The 19,477-nt window shown below is 41.3% G+C and overlaps 2 protein-coding genes across 3 annotated transcripts in view; both read left to right on the forward strand.

Annotated features, from left to right (window-relative positions):
• The first annotated feature begins 563 nt into the window (after positions 1 to 563).
• On the forward strand, positions 564 to 17,893 carry lpcat3 (lysophosphatidylcholine acyltransferase 3). Its single transcript, XM_031744221.2, has 13 exons — positions 564 to 715; positions 3,893 to 4,000; positions 5,774 to 5,880; positions 6,290 to 6,383; positions 6,561 to 6,598; positions 8,816 to 8,994; positions 9,126 to 9,234; positions 9,333 to 9,419; positions 9,652 to 9,815; positions 13,711 to 13,858; positions 14,169 to 14,324; positions 16,240 to 16,383; positions 16,459 to 17,893. Exons 1-12 carry the CDS (start codon positions 631 to 633, stop codon positions 16,357 to 16,359), a joined length of 1,395 nt encoding a protein of 464 aa, XP_031600081.1. The 5' UTR covers positions 564 to 630; the 3' UTR covers positions 16,360 to 16,383; positions 16,459 to 17,893.
• Positions 17,894 to 18,257: 364 nt separating this feature from the next.
• Positions 18,258 to 19,477, forward strand: part of clstn3 (calsyntenin 3) — a 30,728-nt gene continuing 29,508 nt past the window's right edge. For both annotated transcript variants that reach the window (XM_031744172.2, XM_031744173.2), the window contains exon 1: positions 18,258 to 18,622. The gene's annotated coding sequence lies outside the window, so the exon portion shown is untranslated. The remainder of the gene's footprint in view (positions 18,623 to 19,477) is intronic.

Genomic DNA, 19,477 nt, shown 5'->3' on the forward strand with positions numbered 1-19,477 from the left:
TTGTCACCAAACGTGACATGTTAAAAAAAAGAAATTAAATTATTATCATAAATGTTTGTGCAGTTGTTCTTTTTGTTTATATTTTGTTTATACATCCACTTATTGTTAGCTATATACATTAAACTAAAACAAATCCTTGCAATAATAAAGCTAATAACATATGGAAATCTTAAAAACATTAACAAAAACATAATTAAATAACGTTTATGGCATTTTTAAAAGCTCTGCTGATTATTCCTTAAGTAAAAGAAGGATAATAAAGCTTTGTGTTAAATTCAGTTTTAAAAAATCGCGAGTGGAGAGCAAAGAATGGGTTTGCTTTGCTAATAATATTTTATTTTATTATATAATTACTTAACGTTTCATTTAAATGTATATTTATCTTACTTTACTATATTTTTTCGTGTGATATTTGAGCTATATTTTCTTATTTATCGCAACTGCCCACCTTTTTGATAAATTAAGTATATCTTAATTTATCAAAATCTGACCGCAAAAGAAAAAAAAAAAGTTGACATCATAAAGGGGAGGTAAAGAGAGAAGGCGTTGAGGGATCCTTTAAAAAGTTGATGTTTGCGTCCGCACAGCTCTCTGAACTGTGGCGAAAAGACGTTTCCGCCCACAAGAAAGATGGCGGCCCCCTTGCTGGAGCAACTGTCGGAGTCTTTAGGTTCCCCGGAACCAGCGATTCGGCTCATTTTATCTATTTTAATCGGTGAGTTTCTACCCAAGATACACTTACAGGTTGTTGTCGCGGACAAAGGTCATCACACCCACCTGTGCGTTAGGTGTGAGCGGCTCCTATGGTGGTCTAACTGTTAAATAGTTTCAGCTAACATAACGCTCACTCAGCTGTGACACTAACCAGTTGTCTGTCGGTCTGCTGGTGTTGGTAGCGAAAACATTAGCTTTATATTTAAATCTCAGGCTGCCCCTCAAACAGTAGCTTTATTTCCAGGAAGCACACACCCTCAGAGTAGTTTCCTGCACAGCCTGACCACAAACGGCTAACATGTGGCTTTTAATTGAACTACATTCATTTTCTACCTGTTAGGATTGCCAAACGGGAAGCTAGGATTGTGCAGCAAAATGCATCCTTCTGCACTTTTATGGAGCTATGTGTGGCCAGCTCGTTGTCGTATGAGATTGGGGTTTTGGGGGCACCGGGGTCGACAATAATAGCTGCAGTGTTGTTGGGAGGGAGAAGCACAGGCTGCCAAAATATGCCCCCTTACTCCCCTTTTTCCACACAAAGCTGTGCAGAGAGGGGACACACTCTGAGGAGGGGGTTGCACTGGTACAAGAGCTGAATTTCATTTGACAAGTCTAACATTACTTTTGTTGGTTTAGTGCTTTGGGATTAACACATAGCACTACTTTAGAGCTGTCGGAGGTGTGTGTGTGCGCGTTCACGTGTAGTTGTCCTTGTGAGGACCAGTTGCAAAGCTTGGAATTGTAAGGACATTTTAGCTGGTCTTCATGTTTTTCCAACCTTTTGCCTGTTTTGGGTTCAAACTTAAGACCATGTTGCTGAAGCTGTGCAGGGGAACGTGCCATTAAGGACTGCAGTATGTCAATGTGGGTCCTCACCAAATGGGGTGAATGGGGTGGGGGAGGGTGCTCCACACTGTCCTCGCTGAACTTTGCTCCAACACACGGACACGTCTGTTTTCCCTCGCCTGACTCCAGCCCTGCTATAGACTGAAAGGGGCTATTCAGCCGAGACTTTGTTTGGAAGCTTGTCACCTAACCTGTTGCACGATCCCCGGTCCTGAAGTTGCTTCATGTGCGTTGCATAGTAGTGTAGTTCAGTAGTAACGGCTGCACTCTACAACAAAAACAAAGTTGCCTCATCTGTTCCATTCTTGCGCATCCTTTTATGTGTAGGTCAAGTTACTTATAATAAACCGCTGTGTAGGACATTACAAAATTCAAAACTTTTTCCTTTAATGGGGCTTTTGGTTTCTACTTGAAGCATGTAGGATTTTGCATTCAAGGGATTCAGCGCCTTTTCACCCGATTTTTCAGATTGCAAAAGTTTAAAAGGATAAAGCTGGCACTATTCCATACTTTTCTACAAATACCCTTGGAAAAAACAATGTGTTAATCTGTCTTTCAGTGCTTTCTGACTTCCTTACCCCGTCTGTGGCACTCTGCCCCAAGTTCTTTTTGGTCCTCCTGGAGTCTTTGGATTAAACAATCAGTGGTGTGCAGTTTAATTTTTAAACTCTTAAGCCACCAGACACTGGAAGCCAATGTTTCTCTCACAGAGGTGTATAAAGTACAGCTTAGTATTAAAATGCTGCTGTTAACAGATGGTAGCAAATGTGTATGGCAGCAAGATGTTGCGTGTTCGGCATAATAAAAGTATAACCAGAATGTAGGCTAGATATGAAAGAGAAACATTGTCACTGCTATGTTAAATTCCTGAAGCTTTGCGCTGAGCTAGCCAGGTCCTAAAACATACCCTGTTTGTCCTCCATTTTTGCCTTTAATAAGGACAATAAACACACAGTAAATGCCATGTTGTAGGGCAGAACAGGAAAAAGGTTTGTGTGTTCTCCTTGTACATGTGTGCTTTTTCCTCTGGGTACTCCGGTTTCTCATAGGTGATTCTAAATTGATCATGTTGACCGTACGTGTGTTTCTGAGAATGTGTGGTTGTCTGTCTCTTTGTTAGCTCTGTGATGGGCGAGTGACTGGTTTCATGTACATATCACCTTTTTGGCCTTTAACACCTGGGATAGGTTCCAGCTCCCCACAGCCCTAAATTAGCCTAAGAAAATGGATGGATGCAAATGATGTTGTTTTAAAAAGCATCTGAGGTTAATTTTACCCCCGAGTTCTAGAGTCAGATCACTTCTTGTAGCCAGCAGTTGCCCCTTGGTAGCCAATTTAAGGCACTTTTGCCTTGGCTTCACTCTTCAGACCAGGACCACACTGTTTACTGGAATATTTTTTTAATTGCTTGAGATTACATTTTGCAATAGTTGCCACGGCACCACAGAAGGACCAGCCAAAACAAATAGATGACCTCGTTCCTAAACGAGGGCCTACCCCTGTAGCTTAGACATGGTTCGATTATGAAAAGTCTGATGCAGAACGGAAAAACGTACTTGAGTTGCTGCGACTTCTGCAGAAAATTGGGTCCAACACAGACACTGACACAACAAACCTCTTCTACCACCTTAACAAAAACTGTGTATAGAGTATAGAGAAAATTTACAAATGAGAAGCAAGAAGAGCCGTCAGGTGGTCTGGTGACCTGTCTGGGATATTCCCTGTGACAGGTGGGATAGGTTCCACGACCCAGAATTGGACGAGTAATTAGTCAAATGAATAAGTGGATATCCTGACTCAGTCTTGATATATACTGAATAAGAACTTTTTGTTTGAGTTTGTTTGTTTGTTTGTTTTGTGGGGTTTATTTTATTTATTTTTTTGCTATGAAAGTGGATAGATAGACATGATCTTTGCATCTCACAGGGTACAGCTAGCACAGATGCTGGTTTGCTGTTATTCATTATCCTTCAGATGCAGAGAAAACTTTAACATGTAGAATTTTTTCAGTTTGTAGCCTTTTACATTTCAGATTTATATCATATAAATATCTTTAAGTTTTTGTTACCTCACCTCAAAATGGTTCACGCTATATAAAAGAATTAGTCTTTCGCCATGGAGATAATCTTTCTCCTTGAGATTCCTGACTTGTCACAACGTGGCACACAAACCCACCAGTGTTAGTTATGCGCTAACTCACGTCATCTGTTTAACCTAGAAGGTCGGTGCTAGTGCCAGGAGAGATTAAAAGTAGCCCACTCGGCTGATATGAAGAACCACACTCTAGTTCCCATTAACATATTTTCCCTTTTTCTCCTTGTGTGTTCTGCAGGGTATCCCTTTGCTGTGGTGTACCGGTGGTTCTTGTTCTACCAGACTCCCACAGTTATCCATTTATTCCACACCTTCTCTGGATTGGCTCTAGCAGCATTCAACTTTGGTGAGATTAAGTGGCATGTCTGGAAAGACCTGATTTATCTCTTATGATTTGAAGTGAATGTATGTTTGTCATAAATGCATAAAAGGATAAATACATTTGCTGTTATGAACCAAAATGTGGTATCTGTGTCTTTAACATCTAACGGTCTGTTGATTGTGCTCTTTTTAGAGATTTGTTTTTAACCTGATTTTGAATTCTGTACTGTTAACATTGCTGTTAAATCGCTAACAGTGACCTTGTTCCTTTATTTTGGTTAAGCTTTTCTGTGTTTCTTTTTTGTGTAATCGTAACAAATAACAGTCTGAGGATGAATCAAGTCAGAATTTCTAAGGTTAAGGCTCTCAACACGTTTTCAGGATGTTCAGAGTCAAGTTGTTTTATCTGTTAAGTCAATCATTGCTTCTTTTTTTTCCAACAAGAAAAAGGGCGAAATTATTCAGTTTAGACTAAGAACAGACACTTTGACTTAAAAAAAAAAGAAAAAAAGGAGAAGCTGGACTTGAACAGAAAGCACTTTTGCCTCATTGTCTTTTAAATGCAGTGTGGTTTTAATGCCTCTTTTAAAACCACACTGACACTTTTATGGATTAGTCATCGAGTTTTGTCAAGTCACAGGGAAGTAAAAGGTCCTCCCTTCAACTATGCTTTGTTACCCGCGCGTAGCATATGATGCAGCGAGCTGCCACTTACTTTTAAAAAGTTCCTGCCAGCCGTTTTCTTGCTCCAATCAGTAGAAATAAAAAGCTTCTGAGAGCCCAAGGTGATGTTTTGAGGAATTTCTGTAAATTAACAGAAAGAAAATCCACCAATTATTGGACAAGTAAAAATGCCAAATATTTTCCAATTCAGGCATCTCAAATGCTCAACGCAGTTATTTGATGTTCTTCTTTGCCTTCATAAAATAGTAAACTGAGTTTCGGTTTTTTAATATTTCAGTATTTTTGGAATAAAACAAAAAATGTTGGCTGTCACATATTATACTTCTTTTTATTCTGCATTTCTTTCTTTTAAAAAGGGTTACATTTTCTTGTTTGTGTTTTTCAGAAATGAAAAATCCGAAACTGAAAATAATCATTAGTTGCAGCCATGACATTATTATTAAAAGAAAACCAGCTCATATTCAGTCTGATGACTAATAAAAAACACGTTGTTTCAGCCACACAGAAAGCTCATCTAGACCAAATGTCAAACTCGTAACACTCGGTGTACCTTTTTGTAGACTATTTTTTTTTTGGCACATCCACTTTAAAAAGCATAAAAAACCCTCAATTACCACAGTATTTATAAATGATTAATACCAAGAAATGATCCAGGTTGTAATTTCCTGTGGCAGCAGCAAACTCTTGTTTGTTGTTTGTATTTGGGTTTCCTGCTTCTGGTCTTCTGCACCCCCTCCTGCGCACCACAGTAGGCTGCATGTACCACCAGTGGGGCCTGGCCTCAGTTTGAGGTCTGCTGCTGGTAGACAAAGAAACCGAGTGGCTTGTGCTCGCTCTTGGGAGAGTGGTATGCTGGAGTAGTAAACAAACTGCCAACATTGATTTCTTTCTCTTTTCTTTATTTTGTTGTTGCTGCACTTGGATTTTACAGCAGGTCTGTTGCTTTACCTTTCTCCTCGAGTTCGTTTCAAGTCAGATGTTGTCATGTCTTCGTCTTGTTGTCCTCTCTCTGTCTCTGCCAATTCTCAACTGTAGAGGAAAAACGCTGTTGTCATGTCACACTTGACTACACTCGCCATCTTCCCCCGCTCACCGTCTCTTTTTCTTTTTCCAGGCTCTCAGCTCTATCACTCCGTAGTATGCGTCCTTATCCAATTTCTGATGCTGAGGCTCATGGGAAGGACGGTAACAGCCATCCTGAGCAGCTTTACCTTTCAAATGGTAAGGTTTTATTGGGTTTATCTCTCCACTGCTATTTTTCTCGCATGTACTATATTGTGATTCAGGCAAAGTTTTAAATCTGATTTCTTGATCCGCATTTCTGGTCTACTCTTTGTCTTGTTGATGCCTAACTACTGTTTGTTCCATTTACTTAAGGAGGTCTGTAATCTTACAACACAGTCGCATGCTTCCTGTAAGGAAGTGGCACTTTTTACATGCTTTATGATGCCCACAGTCTGACAAACTTATGAGTACGTTCATAAAAAGAAATGTGCCAACTCTGTATTTTCACACTTTAAGCAGCTTCCTGTGAGTCCTTTTCTTTCTTCAGGTTTTCTCTAAATCTAAAAAACAAAAACAAAACAGCTGCTCACACTATATTTGATACCTGAATGTCATCTTCCTACAGTTATACCTACTAGCGGGGTATTATTACACAGCCACAGAGGAGTATGACATCAAGTGGACTATGCCTCACTGTGTCCTCACACTTAAACTTATCGGTGAGTTGATGTAGCTCAGTAATTGTTTTCCTTTTTTCCCATTGATGTCATTACAACCTCCTGAAAGGCTGCAGGCGGGGCCTTTACATGCTTTAAGCTGTTTTTAATCAAGTGCTCCTGACAGTAATGGTGCCTTTGCCATAGTCTCATAGACACATTTGTGTTTTCTGATTGCAGGTTTGGCGTTTGATTACTATGATGGCGGGAAGGAACCGGTGAGTTATTGCTCTCTCTTGCTTTTGCCTAGAGGTTTTCCTAACATTCATCTTTGTTAGAGCATGTAACAGTCATTTCTGTATTGTTTTTTTGTGGGGGAGGGTTTAATCTCTGCATCAGCAGAGTCACGTCTCTAAGTTGGGATTTTTTGTTTTGTTTTGTTTACACCAGCAGGCCTGTTTGCGTAAAAAGTTAATTATAGAAAATATTTAGAATCATGTGAAAAAGACTTTTCATTGTACGCTGTGTAGTCCTGTGGAAGAAGTACACCCCGTGATTCAGCAGTTTGTAGAACCACCCGTGGCAAGAATAATTTGAAACGATTGTTTTCTGTAGAACTTTATCAGTCTCTCACATCGCTGTGGAGGAGCTTTTTGCTGCGCTCTCTTTTTGCAACGTTATTTCACTTCATTGAGGTTTACAGAAGCATAAACAAATGCATGCAAAGTCCCACCGCAGCATTTCACCACCACCACCCTGCCACGTGGTTGAGGTCTGGACTTTGGGCCGTTGCAACACCTTAATTCTTTTCTTTTTTCAGTGTAGATTTGCTTTGCTTGGAAACATTGTCCTTGGGCTTCAGCCATGCTTTAGCTGTCAGACACAAGGCCTCACATTTGACTCTTTAAAAAAAAATCTGACGAGTTCATGGCCGACTCAGGGACTTAAAAGTGCCCACGTCACGTGGCTGCAAAAAAGCCCAAATCATTACACCTCCACCACTGTGTTTAGTAGTTGGCATGAGGCTGATCTTCTGTTTGTTTTACCTGTGCGTTATTCCAAAGGTCTTGTGGTTTGTTCTGCTCTGACTTTGCAAGCCTAAACTGTGCCATCATGTTCTTTTTGGAGAGAAGAGGCTTTCTCCTGGCTTTCTCTTTCCAAATAAACCATACTTGTTCAGTCTCTTCATAACCGTAGTGATACGATCTTTACGTTCAAGTTTCCCTGAGCATCTCGCAGTCTGACTTTGGGGTGAATTTAGTGAGCTGTCCACCTCTGGGAAGATTATCGAATTGTGTTAAAACACCTGAATTCTCCAGAATACCAGCCTACCCAAAGTCTCACTTACTGATAGTCTGTTAAATAAAGTACATTTGATTATCACCACGTGGCAGCTACTTGCCCTCTTAATTCACTTAGAAGCCGTAAGGGTGTGCTTAGTTTTTTCACATGACTATTTTTTTTTTATCAGTTAAATAATTGTAGTAAAATATGAAGTAATCAGAAAGGCCTTTTGGTGCCTACAGGTTTCATAAGTGAAGTAACCAAAGTAGACGGCACACAGTACGCCAGTGTTACAGTTTCCACGGGGGATGTAGAGTTTATGATCAGAGGCGGAGCTGCATGCCTCTCCATGCCATTTTTATGACACTACACAACAGTGCGCTCATGTGCTTTAGGCTTAATCCAGTGGGACTTGGAAAAAGGCATAATGGGTACCAAGCGCCCAGTGTCCTCAGCGACATGAGGACTAATTGCAAAACAAACAATTGTTGCAATTGTAAGAAGTTGGTATATAGTAGTTGGACTGCCTCAGGCGCTGCAAAGCATTGGGCAGTTGGAAGCAGATATTCCTGTTAAACTGCTAAAACGACGTGAAACTAAAGGACTGAAAGCAGGTCTACCAGCAGCTCAAAGCGACATAATAAGAAATCTTTATGGTGGTGAGGATCTGCACTGATCTTCTTCTCAGCCTTCTCTGCTTTATGTCTCAGTTAGCTCAGGCTCTCAGTTAGCTACAGCACTGTAGTGCCTATCACAGTGGTTTTCTTCATGTTACTCCCGACTCATTAATGCGTCTCCCCATTTCCCTGACTTCACCGAACCAGTCCATTAATAATCACGTTGCAACAATACGTGTTACTGTTTCCTCATTCCTTCGCTTAGTTTGAATTCTGTCTTTTGCTGCTGGCACATCTATGATGGCTGTTAATTACCCAAACTCTCTTTCTAATCTGAGGATTTTTGCTTTTAACTCAGTTTTTTATCTCTTATCTGCATAGACGCCATTCAGCGATGTCATTACTCAGTACTGCAGCTGAATGCTAAGGGTCATACTCAAGTACACTGTTTACAGCCGTCAGTTAATGAGTATTTAGTGAAGCCCTATTTGTCTTTTATTCAATTTAATGTCTGCTAACCTGCCTTTATTCTGAGCCTTTTAATGTCCATTTGGTTTTTCCCTGTTGCTTACTTGCCACATCTTTAAATTCCAGTCCAAGCTGAGCGCAGAGCAGAAGGCGTCGGCCCTGCGGTCCGTGCCCTCGCTGCTCGAGGTGTGCGGCTTCTCCTACTTCTATGGCGGTTTCCTTGTGGGTCCCCAGTTTACACTGCGCAGCTACCAAAGACTTGTGGCAAGGGAGCTCACCGACTGCCCTGGAAAGGTTCCCAACAGGTTAAAGAAAAATGAACTGAACAATAATCCTTTATTAGATCTCTTTTAAAGGGGGGAAAAGCAACTTCTCACTATCACAGCCCTTCAGTTAACGTTATTAAAGTCTCTTTATCTCTCCTTATTTCTCTCAGTGTTGTACCAGCTATGAAGAGGTTTGCTCTTGGTTTCCTCTGCCTGGTGATATATGCGATATTTAGTCCTCATTATCCAGACAGCTACTATTTAACAGATGAGTATGAGGTGAGAACAGCAATAGCATTCCCAATAATCACGATATAAACAAAGAAAAGATCTGTTTTTTTTAATGTCTTAATTGCAAAACGATTTCCTTTCCACAGGCGCAGCCATTCTGGTATCGCTGTGTGTTCATTCTGCTGTGGGGCAAAATCATTTTGTATAAATATGTCAGCTGTTGGGTTATAGCGGTAAGTAGACTCTTGATCTTGAACAAGTACCTCACTGCAAACAACTAAAAGCTAATAAAGCCTCAATAATGTGAAACTGTACAAGCTGTCGGCAGTATCGCCGGTTTTGTATGCATTCATACATTTCTCTAAGGCACACCTCATTTAGCGTGAATTCCCAGTTAATCAGGTTTGTGTGCTTCATGGTGTGATCTTACATGAGCCAGTAAAGTGCGTGCTTTATGTGTTACAGGAAGGTGTATGCATATTAACTGGACTGGGATACAATGGAGTAGTGGACGGTAAGCACCAGTGGAACGCGTGCGCCAATATGAAGGTGTGGCTCTTTGAGACGACGCCACTCTTTGGAGGAACCATTGCTTCTTTCAACATCAACACTAACGCCTGGGCTGCCAGGTCAGTGTGCAGTCTGAAATCTGAGACGTTCTCTAGCTGGTATGCAAAGCCATGCTATAAAAGTTAAATATTTGCTTGGATGATAACGGAGAGAGGGAGGAATAACAGCCCAATCCAATATGCATACGTGCCAGTCTGTCACTAAATAAATAAATAAATTACCAAAGCCTCTGCCTTTCTGCAGTTTAACAATAAAAGAATCATCACACAGGTGGGTGAAGGCATCCTGGGAGGATTTTTAACTTTGCAATTAAAGACAATTATTGACAGTTTTCGTGCAGAAGATTCATGTGTGAAATTCTTTGAAAGTGTGGCAGTTTTACAACAACCGCCGCAGTGAGCAAAGCAATTTACTGAACATACAGTTTATTACATGCTCCGTTTCAGTTCAATGCATTAACAACCCACGCTTACTTTCTCTTTCTACTCCACGACACTCCTTCAGATGTAGAGTGGCAGTAGAAACTGGCTCAAATGGAAATTAAAGTGGCTGGGATGTAGAAATGCAACCTAAAAAGTCAGTTAGGACTTAAGGGGGTATTATATTGGAACTAGTTGATGGAGCTTTTTCAGGCATTTGGTAGATGTATCACAGGCTTGACACTTGCTGGGATCATTGTTTAACCTATAAAGGAAGTCGTATTTTTAGCCTAAAATGCACCACTTCTGAGTTACTCCTGGTGCACATGAGAAGTTTTAATAATGAAAGGCTTCAGATGCACTGGTTAATGTGAGGCTGTGTTATACTGATCTTTTTGAGGGGTGTGCAATTAAATTCATGAATGATGCAATAAGTCACAAACCTTAGGGAAACGGAGGCGAAAGGTTCAGCGTTCTTATACACGTATAAAATATTTATACAGAAGGGTCGTCTGAACATATGTTCAGATTCAGAATTGCCACACTGGTAGGCAGAAAATGTTAGGCTTTAGATTTTAATTTAGAACAAATGAAGAAAAAAAAAACCTCCAGAAAAATCCTCAAAATAAAATGCTAATTGGAGTTTCAGTCCACTGCTGTGGTTTGAATATATACACGTGCAGCAAGGTCATGTGTTTATGAAACGAAGTGCAACCTGAAATGATTTGAAAACACACTGTGCATTGTACTACAATCATTGGTGTCTTCATTGTACCACACAGATCTGGGGTTTAGTCTTTGTGGTGTTTTGTTTTTTTTTTTCTTCAAAGCCTATAATGGCTACAAGTGTATATCTGTCCCATAGACCGTATATGCGAGATGTACATAGCCACTGTGACATCACCATTTTGTGGTTCACAAGTTCAAGTCTTAAAGATAACAATTTGATCCTTGCTATGTTTAATGTTCTGCCGCCAGAGGTGACTGTATTTGGATCACATGGTGGATTCCTAATGTCTTAGCCAACAGTAGCAGGTTTAGCTAGTAAACTTTATGAGTGTCTGACACAGACTAATAATAAGCTAGTAAAATGCTATAATTTCAGTGACTTAACTGAAGCACAGACTTCTTGGAAAGTGTTGCGTGTGCGTGTGTGTGTGTGTGTGTCTTTTTAAGAATCTACAGGAAAGCCTGTTGTTAGCTGTTAGCAGACGGCTAACAGCTACACCTGCTTGTGTCAGGACTTGTGCTTGTGTAATTAGTCTTTTAAGACGGTTTCACCCTCTGTACTGGTGTTACAAAGGAAGAAGTAGCAAAAGAATTGACTGTTTGTTGTCACCGAACCTTCATGTGTTTGGATTTTTGTTCATTAAGGAAATGTTGAGTTTTCAGCTTTGGTATCATTTTTGTCACTCCCAGTTGTGACCGTCGTTCCTTCAGTTAACATCATTGTTGCCAACCTAGTTAGTTTTAGTAAAGTTACAAAGACTTTTAAGATACTTCTTAGTTCAGCAGGCTGAAGGACCAGCATATGCCATGGCAAGATGTCCGTTGTCTGTCAGTCTGTCAGTCAGTTGTTTGTCCACAGTTCACCAGAGTTACTGCTCCTCTACAGCACTGGTCAGAATTTAAACAATTAACCTTTGGAAACTGGGACCGTTGTTGAGGTCTTCACCAATAAACCGAACTCTCCTATAAGCTTATTTGTGTGGCCCTCCACAACAGTCCCAGTTTCTCATGTGGCCCCTTGGGGAAATTAATTTCCCAACCCTGATTTAGGCCTTCACCCATATTGTGGTCAAGGTTGCATTTACAATAAACTGAACTGTGAATGATTGTGAACTGGATGGGCTGCTGCATCACTGATGTTCCGATTTCTTGTTTATCTATGCATCTACAGTCTATAAACATTACTGGCTGTCATACAAGTTCTTGCTTATTTCACTGAGTGGCACATCACTGTCAACCTCCCAACCATCATTTTTACCACTTCTAGCTTTCTCTGAGTGACCTTTGGAAATGTCAGTCTATTCAAAATCACAGCATGGCCCTTATTTTAACATTAGATAAGGTCCTTAGTATAAAATCAGACACCTGTGCCCCTCCAGCTGGCCAAAGCTTTGAATATTCAGTTACTATTGGATCCAAACAGTATTGTGTCCTGGTATTCAGGATCACTCAGTTCGTGTTTGTGTGAGTGACAGTGGGGAGGATGGATGCTGTTAATTATCTGAGAGGCGCTTTGAAGCGTACTGATGCTTTTACACAGCACCACCTCATGTACCCCCGTGTCTGGTCCCATTCCATTCAGCTAACACTGCAGCTTCTCACCTGTGTGCAGTATAGAAGAAGAAACTCTGGTTTGAGGTTTGATTTTAAGTTGTTATAATGTTCCAGTCTGGGTCACAGTTATATTTAGTAAAGTCCATTTAGTACAGGACACAAAGTTGTTGGGTTTTAATATAACTCAGTTGCTATGCAACAACAAATTCAAGGTGAATGAGTGCTCGCCAGCGTGACAGCTGATGCATTAAGCGTGTCTGGCAGCCTGGATTTCCGGTTAAAGAGATAATCTATAACTCTAACTTCTTTAGAAGAGACCGAATGAAAGACGCGCACAGTTTAAGGTTTTATTTAACCTGAAAATGTCACACTGACTACATCAAAAAATCTCAGAAGGATCAAACTAAGCTCCATCAGTTTCTTTTCACACTTCTTATCCAGGTGCCTGGGTGGTGGAGCCCATCTCAGGTGTGATAGGTGGGGATACACCCCGGCCAAGTCAAACTGTTATAAGAAATGGGTTGTCCCCCTCAAGAGGTCAATCGAAGAAAAACCCCACTAAAAAATAATGTTTCATTATTAAAACAAGAATTTGAATTTTAAAGAAAAAAGAAAAAGGGGAGAGCTCAGCCAGCAGTCATCATTAGGCACACCTCTATGCTAATACCATGGTGTGATCCCCTTTTAGCCTTTGGTATAGATTCGAGAGGATGCTGGACACATTTCTCAGAGATTTTTGGTCTATTTTGACATGATAGCATCATAATTGCTGCACAACCAGTACCGGTCTGTGGCCCGGAGTTTGGGAACCGCTGTCATAGAGGATTTTTGTGGGAAAATCCCAGTAGATCAGCAGGTGGTTTTATCCACCTGTATAGATCTATTTTAACCAGTACACCCTCAGTCTCCTCTTTCGTCTAACTGGGAATGACTGGAGCAGCAGTTATGTAACTCAAAAGACAGAAAAAAGTAATTAAGATAACGTGTGTGTGTGTGTGTGTGTGTGTGTGTGTGTGTGTGTGTGTGTTTGTGTGTGCCATCTTTTGAAAATAAAGTGCTGTGTCATAAAATGAGTCGAAATGAATTAACTAAAGCGAGCGAAGTAGTGGTAATGTGGTAGAAACCATAGACCTGTGTGTCCAATTTGTGGAAAGTAGATGAATATTCACAAATTGTTGTTTAATTTGTGGTTGTGGATACAGCCAGCTCATTTGATTATTTTTTTTTTTCCTCTTCCTTCTTCTTTACAAAGACATGTGTTCAAGCGGTTGAAGTTCTTGGGCAATAAGACTTTATCTCATGTGGCCACGCTGTTCTTTTTATCGATTTGGCACGGCCTTCACTCCGGGTACATCTTGTGCTTCTCCATGGAGTTCTTCATCATCACCGTGGAGCGACAGGTCAGTTACAGGGCGCAGAGCTGGGACTGGGTAACTCGAGCCGTACGTTTTACTCAGAAAGTAGTGATTGTGCTGTGTTTGTCAAACTGTCCTCACGCTCTGTATAAACTAAGAGTGTTGCATTTAATGTATATTGATTACAACTGTGGCATTAGCTCTGTTATAAACTGAGTGGTGATGCTCTTATTGAATCAAATGCTACTATTGATTAAATGCACATTACTAATGAGAATAATTGTGACTTAAGGTTATAGATTGATTCTTCTATCTTGATGTGACCTGTGTGTGTGTGTGTGTGTTTGTGTGACAGGCCCAGGCACTAGTAAAGGACAGTCCTGTGCTGACAAAGCTGGCCAACAGTGCACTCTACCCCCTCATCTATGTAGTCCAGCAGTTTATCCACTGGCTCTTCATGGGGTATCCTTTAGTGGCATTCTGCATCTTCAGTTATGACAAATGGCTCAAGGTAAATCCAGACGTCACAGTTCTCTTGGTTCCTTCTTTCACTTCTCTTTGAAAGGAACCCCTGACCATTCACTTAGGGCAGCATTTCATGCATTTTAGCCACACGCTGAACAGGAAGTTTCAACTAATAAGATGTTATTTTTCAAAAAAATTCTCTTTAAATGCAATTTAATTGTGCCGAATAGTTGAAAATTCCCTGTAAAGGTGTTGATGTAAACCCAACCCTACCTTCAGTCTTTCAATCCTACTTCAGTGGATTCGTGGTGCCACATTTGTGTCCATGGATCAGTGATTCTCAAACTCTTTTTTTTTTTTTGTCAAGCCCCCAGTTAAGATAAGAATCTTCTTCATTCACACCCACAGAAATTTATGACAGAACCACAGTTTTATGAATCCTATCAATAAAAAAATAATAGCATGTAAGCATAATGATCGCAATAGCACAAGTGAACTTTTGTTTCCTTTCCCTTAGGCACAAAAAATCATTTATTCAAATTAGCTCCACTCATTATTTTTCATATTTGTCCACACCCCACCTGCAGCGATTCTGCGTCCCACCTGTGGTGGCTGTGCTACGGGTGTTTGTATTTGGCTATGCAAAGTCAAGCTATCACATAAAGATGTGCTCACATGCTGTCCTCAAAAAACAAACAAAAAACCCTCGATGGTGGAATGCTTAGAGAGCATAGTTCTCCACAAAGGAAAGGGAGTGCCAAAAATGATCAAAGATCAGAAAAGCAGGATGAGCAGCTGCAGGGAGCAGTGTTCATTATCTGAAACACTGTTTCACTTCACCGTGTTTGTGCTGTTGTGGGTCCCTTAGCTTAGCTCCTTATCAGACGACAGAAGTCTCAACAGACAGTCCGTGTGTGTGTGACACTGCCCCCTGGTGACGGTACACAGCTACAACATTCAGATGAGGGTATTCAAAGTTCTGTGTAGGACTAAAGTGCAACCACATCAGTCACTTAAAGCATGCTGTTTATAAACATGTGCAATATTATCTTTATTTTTTTAATATTAAATGCTTAATACACACTTTGAGCCACAAAGGCTGCTATTTTTTTGTGTGTGCAGTGATCTTTGGATTTCTGATATCAACTAGTTGCCGTGTTTACAAAGCTGCTGTTTGTAGCGTACCGCTGTGCTGCCCTGATGGCGGAAAACCTGACCACGTCTCTGTCGGTTTAATTTTTCTGCAGCGTTTCAGCAGCAGCCTTTAACAAAACCTTAAGTGCTGCACTGAAAGATCTTTTGTGAACTCGACCACGGGAAGGTCATTTGTGAGGAACATAAACACAATTTTTGTTTGTGCCATTTCAAGTCTTTTGTTGTGCAACATACTAGAAGCACCTCTGACTAGAGGTGAACCGGAGGCGTTTAATTTTAAACTTGAAGGTTTATCGGGTGCTAAAAAACTGCAGCTATTCATGATACGATGATTGGCACTTTTCCGGTGTGTTGTCACATTGTGTTACAGCAAAAAGTTTCAAAAGTTTTTATTCTTGCCAGACAACCTTGTGTGTGCGGGTGGTGGTGGGGGGTTCTTTTGGTTTTTTTGGTTTTTTTTGGTTTTTTGTTATATTTTTTTGTGTTTTTTGGTTTGTTTGTCCCCCCCCAAGAGGCCCCCGTGTCAGAACTCCCGCAGTGTCGATGAAAAGAAAAGCCACTGAAAAGACTGATGGGATTGAATTTTCGTCTTTCTTTTCTGTACTGCCTTAAAGGAGATTTATAAGGAACAGTCAGCAACAAAGCACAAATAAAGCATTTATTTAGGAAATAGAGTGGCTAAGTGAGTTACACAGATGGTCTGAGAGATGGAAAGCAGCCAGGCAGGTTTCAGCAGAGAGAAACTGAGCATTGCACGTGCAGATTATGATTTGACTGTTCCGTCTTCTTTCTCTTTCCCCCCTCAGGTGTATTCTTCTGTTTATTTCTGTGGTCACCTATTCTTCCTAGCAGCATATTTAATAATGCCATACCTCCGTAAGGCGCTGGTGCCTAAAAAGGAGGGAAGAGAGAAGAAACAGGAATAAGACTTGATACTAGAACTTGGCGTGGTAAGCAAACTACAGCTTTGTTAAAGACATTTCAGTTGTGCGTGAATTGGTTTTTAACATGTCTGTTTCCTTCAGGTCCATCCATCGTTGAGACTGAGTACTTAAGGGAACTACGACTTCCAAGGAGCAGAACGGAAAATATTTTAAGGCCTTTTAGTAATATATGTCCATGTTTAAAAAGAAAAAATAAATAAATTTCTATATATTTTTGTGTTTCAGGCGGGAAGGGTGTTTTTATAAACATTTGGAGAGATGTTTACAGGAAATTACCATTGTGCCACAGGGGTGTAATTGTGAGCCAATCAGGAGCAATTTCCTGTTTTTTGTCTTTTCTTTTTTAAAATTTCACCACATGTGGGACTCAGAGATTCATTTGCTGTCGACACAGAACTGCACACGCTCACAAGTCACGGGTTCAGAGTCTGTTTTTGGCTCTTTTTCTTTCTTTTTAAAAAAAAAAATGCGTTCTTTATTCCACGTCCACATTGAGCAGGAAGTGTGAGCACACATGTGGCACTTTCTGATGTTGTGCTACGACATGTGTAAGAAGATGGATGGTAATGGTAATCATCATCAGGGCTTCTTCTTCCTAAATGGCTGCCAGTGGTTATACAAGCACTCTAAATCACACACTGTACACTAACACCCAACTCTAAATGGCCTTGTATTAATGAATGTTTTTACAGTACATTTGTTCTGGATTTAATTTGATTTGTTATTGGGGGTGGGGGTAAAAAATTGAATTTTATAAAGTTAACATGTTTTATGAAAATGAACTTTTTTGTAGCTTTGGATAAGATTTAATGAAACGATTGTTCTCCCGCCTTTCCTCAGTGATGGTTTTCTTCTCGCCACATCTCCTCTTCTCCCTCTGTTGTGTTTACGCCGCTCTGTCTTTCTGTCTGCCTCGATTCAAGCCCCTCGACTCTAAAAATGTACACTTGTGAAAGTGAACAGCCCTACAGTCACTACAGTTAATTGTTTTGGTTCTTTTGGTGTTCTGATTTTATATGAAAAGGGGGGGAAAACAGGCTTTTTTAAGGGGGGGTGAAATTTTCTTCTTCTTTTTTTTTTTTTCTTTTTTTTTGAACTGGAAGCAAACAAATAAAATGGTGTTGGGGGGGGCGGGGAGGGGACAGTCCTGGCTACTAAGTGGAAGGTTCCCATGCCTCCTTTATTCTGAGGGGTGCTGTTATGTCTGATCCATGCATTGCTGGAGAAAGGCCTCTGCCTCTGAGGCCGGTGCACGCACACACACACACACACACACACCCATGGAGAGGACGAACCTCGCTGTAACGGCAGCCCAGATTTTTGGTAATATTTATACATGACACAGTGATTATTAATTGATGTGAACTGCTATTCCAAGAGACTTCTTTTTCATGCCTTACTCCTAAAAGATGTAGAAAGGAACAAAAAAATGTATGTGGCAAAGAGAATGGGGAGGGTATTTTTTTTTTTTTTCTTTTTCTTTTGTAATGTTAAATAAAATGCTGCTTTCAACCTCTGGCTGTAGTTCATATGTTTGTGCTTTCATGTGCCTCACAGGGGCAAAAGGGGGGTGACATGACGTCATTTTGCAGTGTGAACATGGGAGGTTTGTGTGGCAAAACTAATGATCCGAAAATAAATCTTAACAGAAAAAAAAACAAACTATGGGGCAGCTCGTGTGTTACTCATGTAACCATGATGCTACTGTTGGAGTTTATTTTTATTTGTTTGGAGGGGGGGATAAACGTGATGAGATGGATTGCTGTGTTGAGGTCTGAGTCACTCTCAATGTGCGTTCAACAGCAAAAAACAGCCAGAGCAGCAGTCTGGTACGGAGCTGGTGGGGGCCGGAGAGAGAGAGATGGAGAGGGAGAAGGACGCAGTGTGGGCGGGTTAAGAAACGCCGAGAGGGAGGGGACGTCAGCGTAATATTCCTGCCGTCTTTTTTTTTTGGTCCCGTTCCTCCTCCGTAGAGCCGGAAAAAAAACAAAAAAAAAAAAACAAGGGCATCCGTCGGTGTCTTCATCCTCCTCGCATCTCATCACACAGCCTGGGAGATAAACCCTCCTGTCCGGGTCTTGGGTTGTTGAGAGCATCCGCCTGTGTGCGTCTCCACCTGGAGGATTGGGTCGTTTGCAGCCTGCGGGGGGATTGCCGTGCTGTGCCGAGCGGCAGGGGCGTGAGAGGCGGATGCTGCGAGCGTAGAGGCAGGGTACCAACCAGGAGCATCACCGCACTCAGCACGGTAATGTCAGACCTGCAAGTTTCTGCTCAAGCAGACCTTCATTTCTGCGACATTCTGCTCGGGCTCCCGATGCGATGTCTGAACACGGCTATAGGCAGCCATGTACCCGGAGCTGTGTGGTAATGTGTGTCAGTGCAGGCAGGCTGTGATATAAATCGGCTGCAAATTGTCGCATAGTCGCATGTTTCTGCTCCTGAACGTGTGTGTTTGTGTGTCTAGCCTTGAACAACCTGTGACCAGATTGACTCTTCTCTGATATATTTCCTCCTTCTTCTTTTTTTTTGGGGGGGGGGGGGGTTCATCTGTGCTGTCCTGTAGCTTTTCGAGGACTGCAGCAGTGAAGGTGAAAAAATAATAGAGGTTTGTTATATCAGGTTAGGTTAGGGGGGAAAAATGCAGCTGCAGCCACATCTGAAGAATGAGTCCTTGAGGGTTTTTCAGCTCCAACAATCCACAATGAAAACCTGGGAAAACACCCACACTGCCACACACACACACACGCCACCTTTTCTCCTGACACACACTCCTGAGCAGGTATGCATGTGATCCACAGGCTATCCTGGGCTCTCGAGCTGAAACCATGCCACTCTCGTGATGGTGAACAGCTTCTCGATCGTTCATGTTCCTCCTTGTGTAGCCTCTTTTTTTTGCTGTGTAGGTCTTACATACGTGACTCTTGCACAGTGATGTTTTTGCACACACACAGGCAGCACCAGCTGATAGGCCTGATCTGTCTCTCTGTCTTGTTACTGTTCCTGTCTCCTCTCACTGCTGATCAGTTGTTGATGCATGTACTGTATTCCTCCCCCTCTCTCCTCACCCCACCCTGTTGCCCCTCTCCCCCCCTCCTTTTTT

This window comes from Oreochromis aureus, linkage group 11 (assembly GCF_013358895.1).
Source record: "Oreochromis aureus strain Israel breed Guangdong linkage group 11, ZZ_aureus, whole genome shotgun sequence".
NCBI lineage: Eukaryota > Metazoa > Chordata > Actinopteri > Cichliformes > Cichlidae > Oreochromis > Oreochromis aureus.

Excerpts from the sequence above, each read along its gene's own strand:
- lpcat3 (XM_031744221.2), top strand. The coding sequence starts at position 631 with ATGGCGGCCCCCTTGCTGGAGCAACTGTCGGAGTCTTTAGGTTCCCCG. Across the intron at positions 5,881-6,289 it reads GCAGCTTTACCTTTCAAATG|TTATACCTACTAGCGGGGTA; the intron begins GTAAGGTTTTAT and ends ATCTTCCTACAG. Across the intron at positions 9,816-13,710 it reads ACTAACGCCTGGGCTGCCAG|ACATGTGTTCAAGCGGTTGA; the intron begins GTCAGTGTGCAG and ends TTCTTTACAAAG.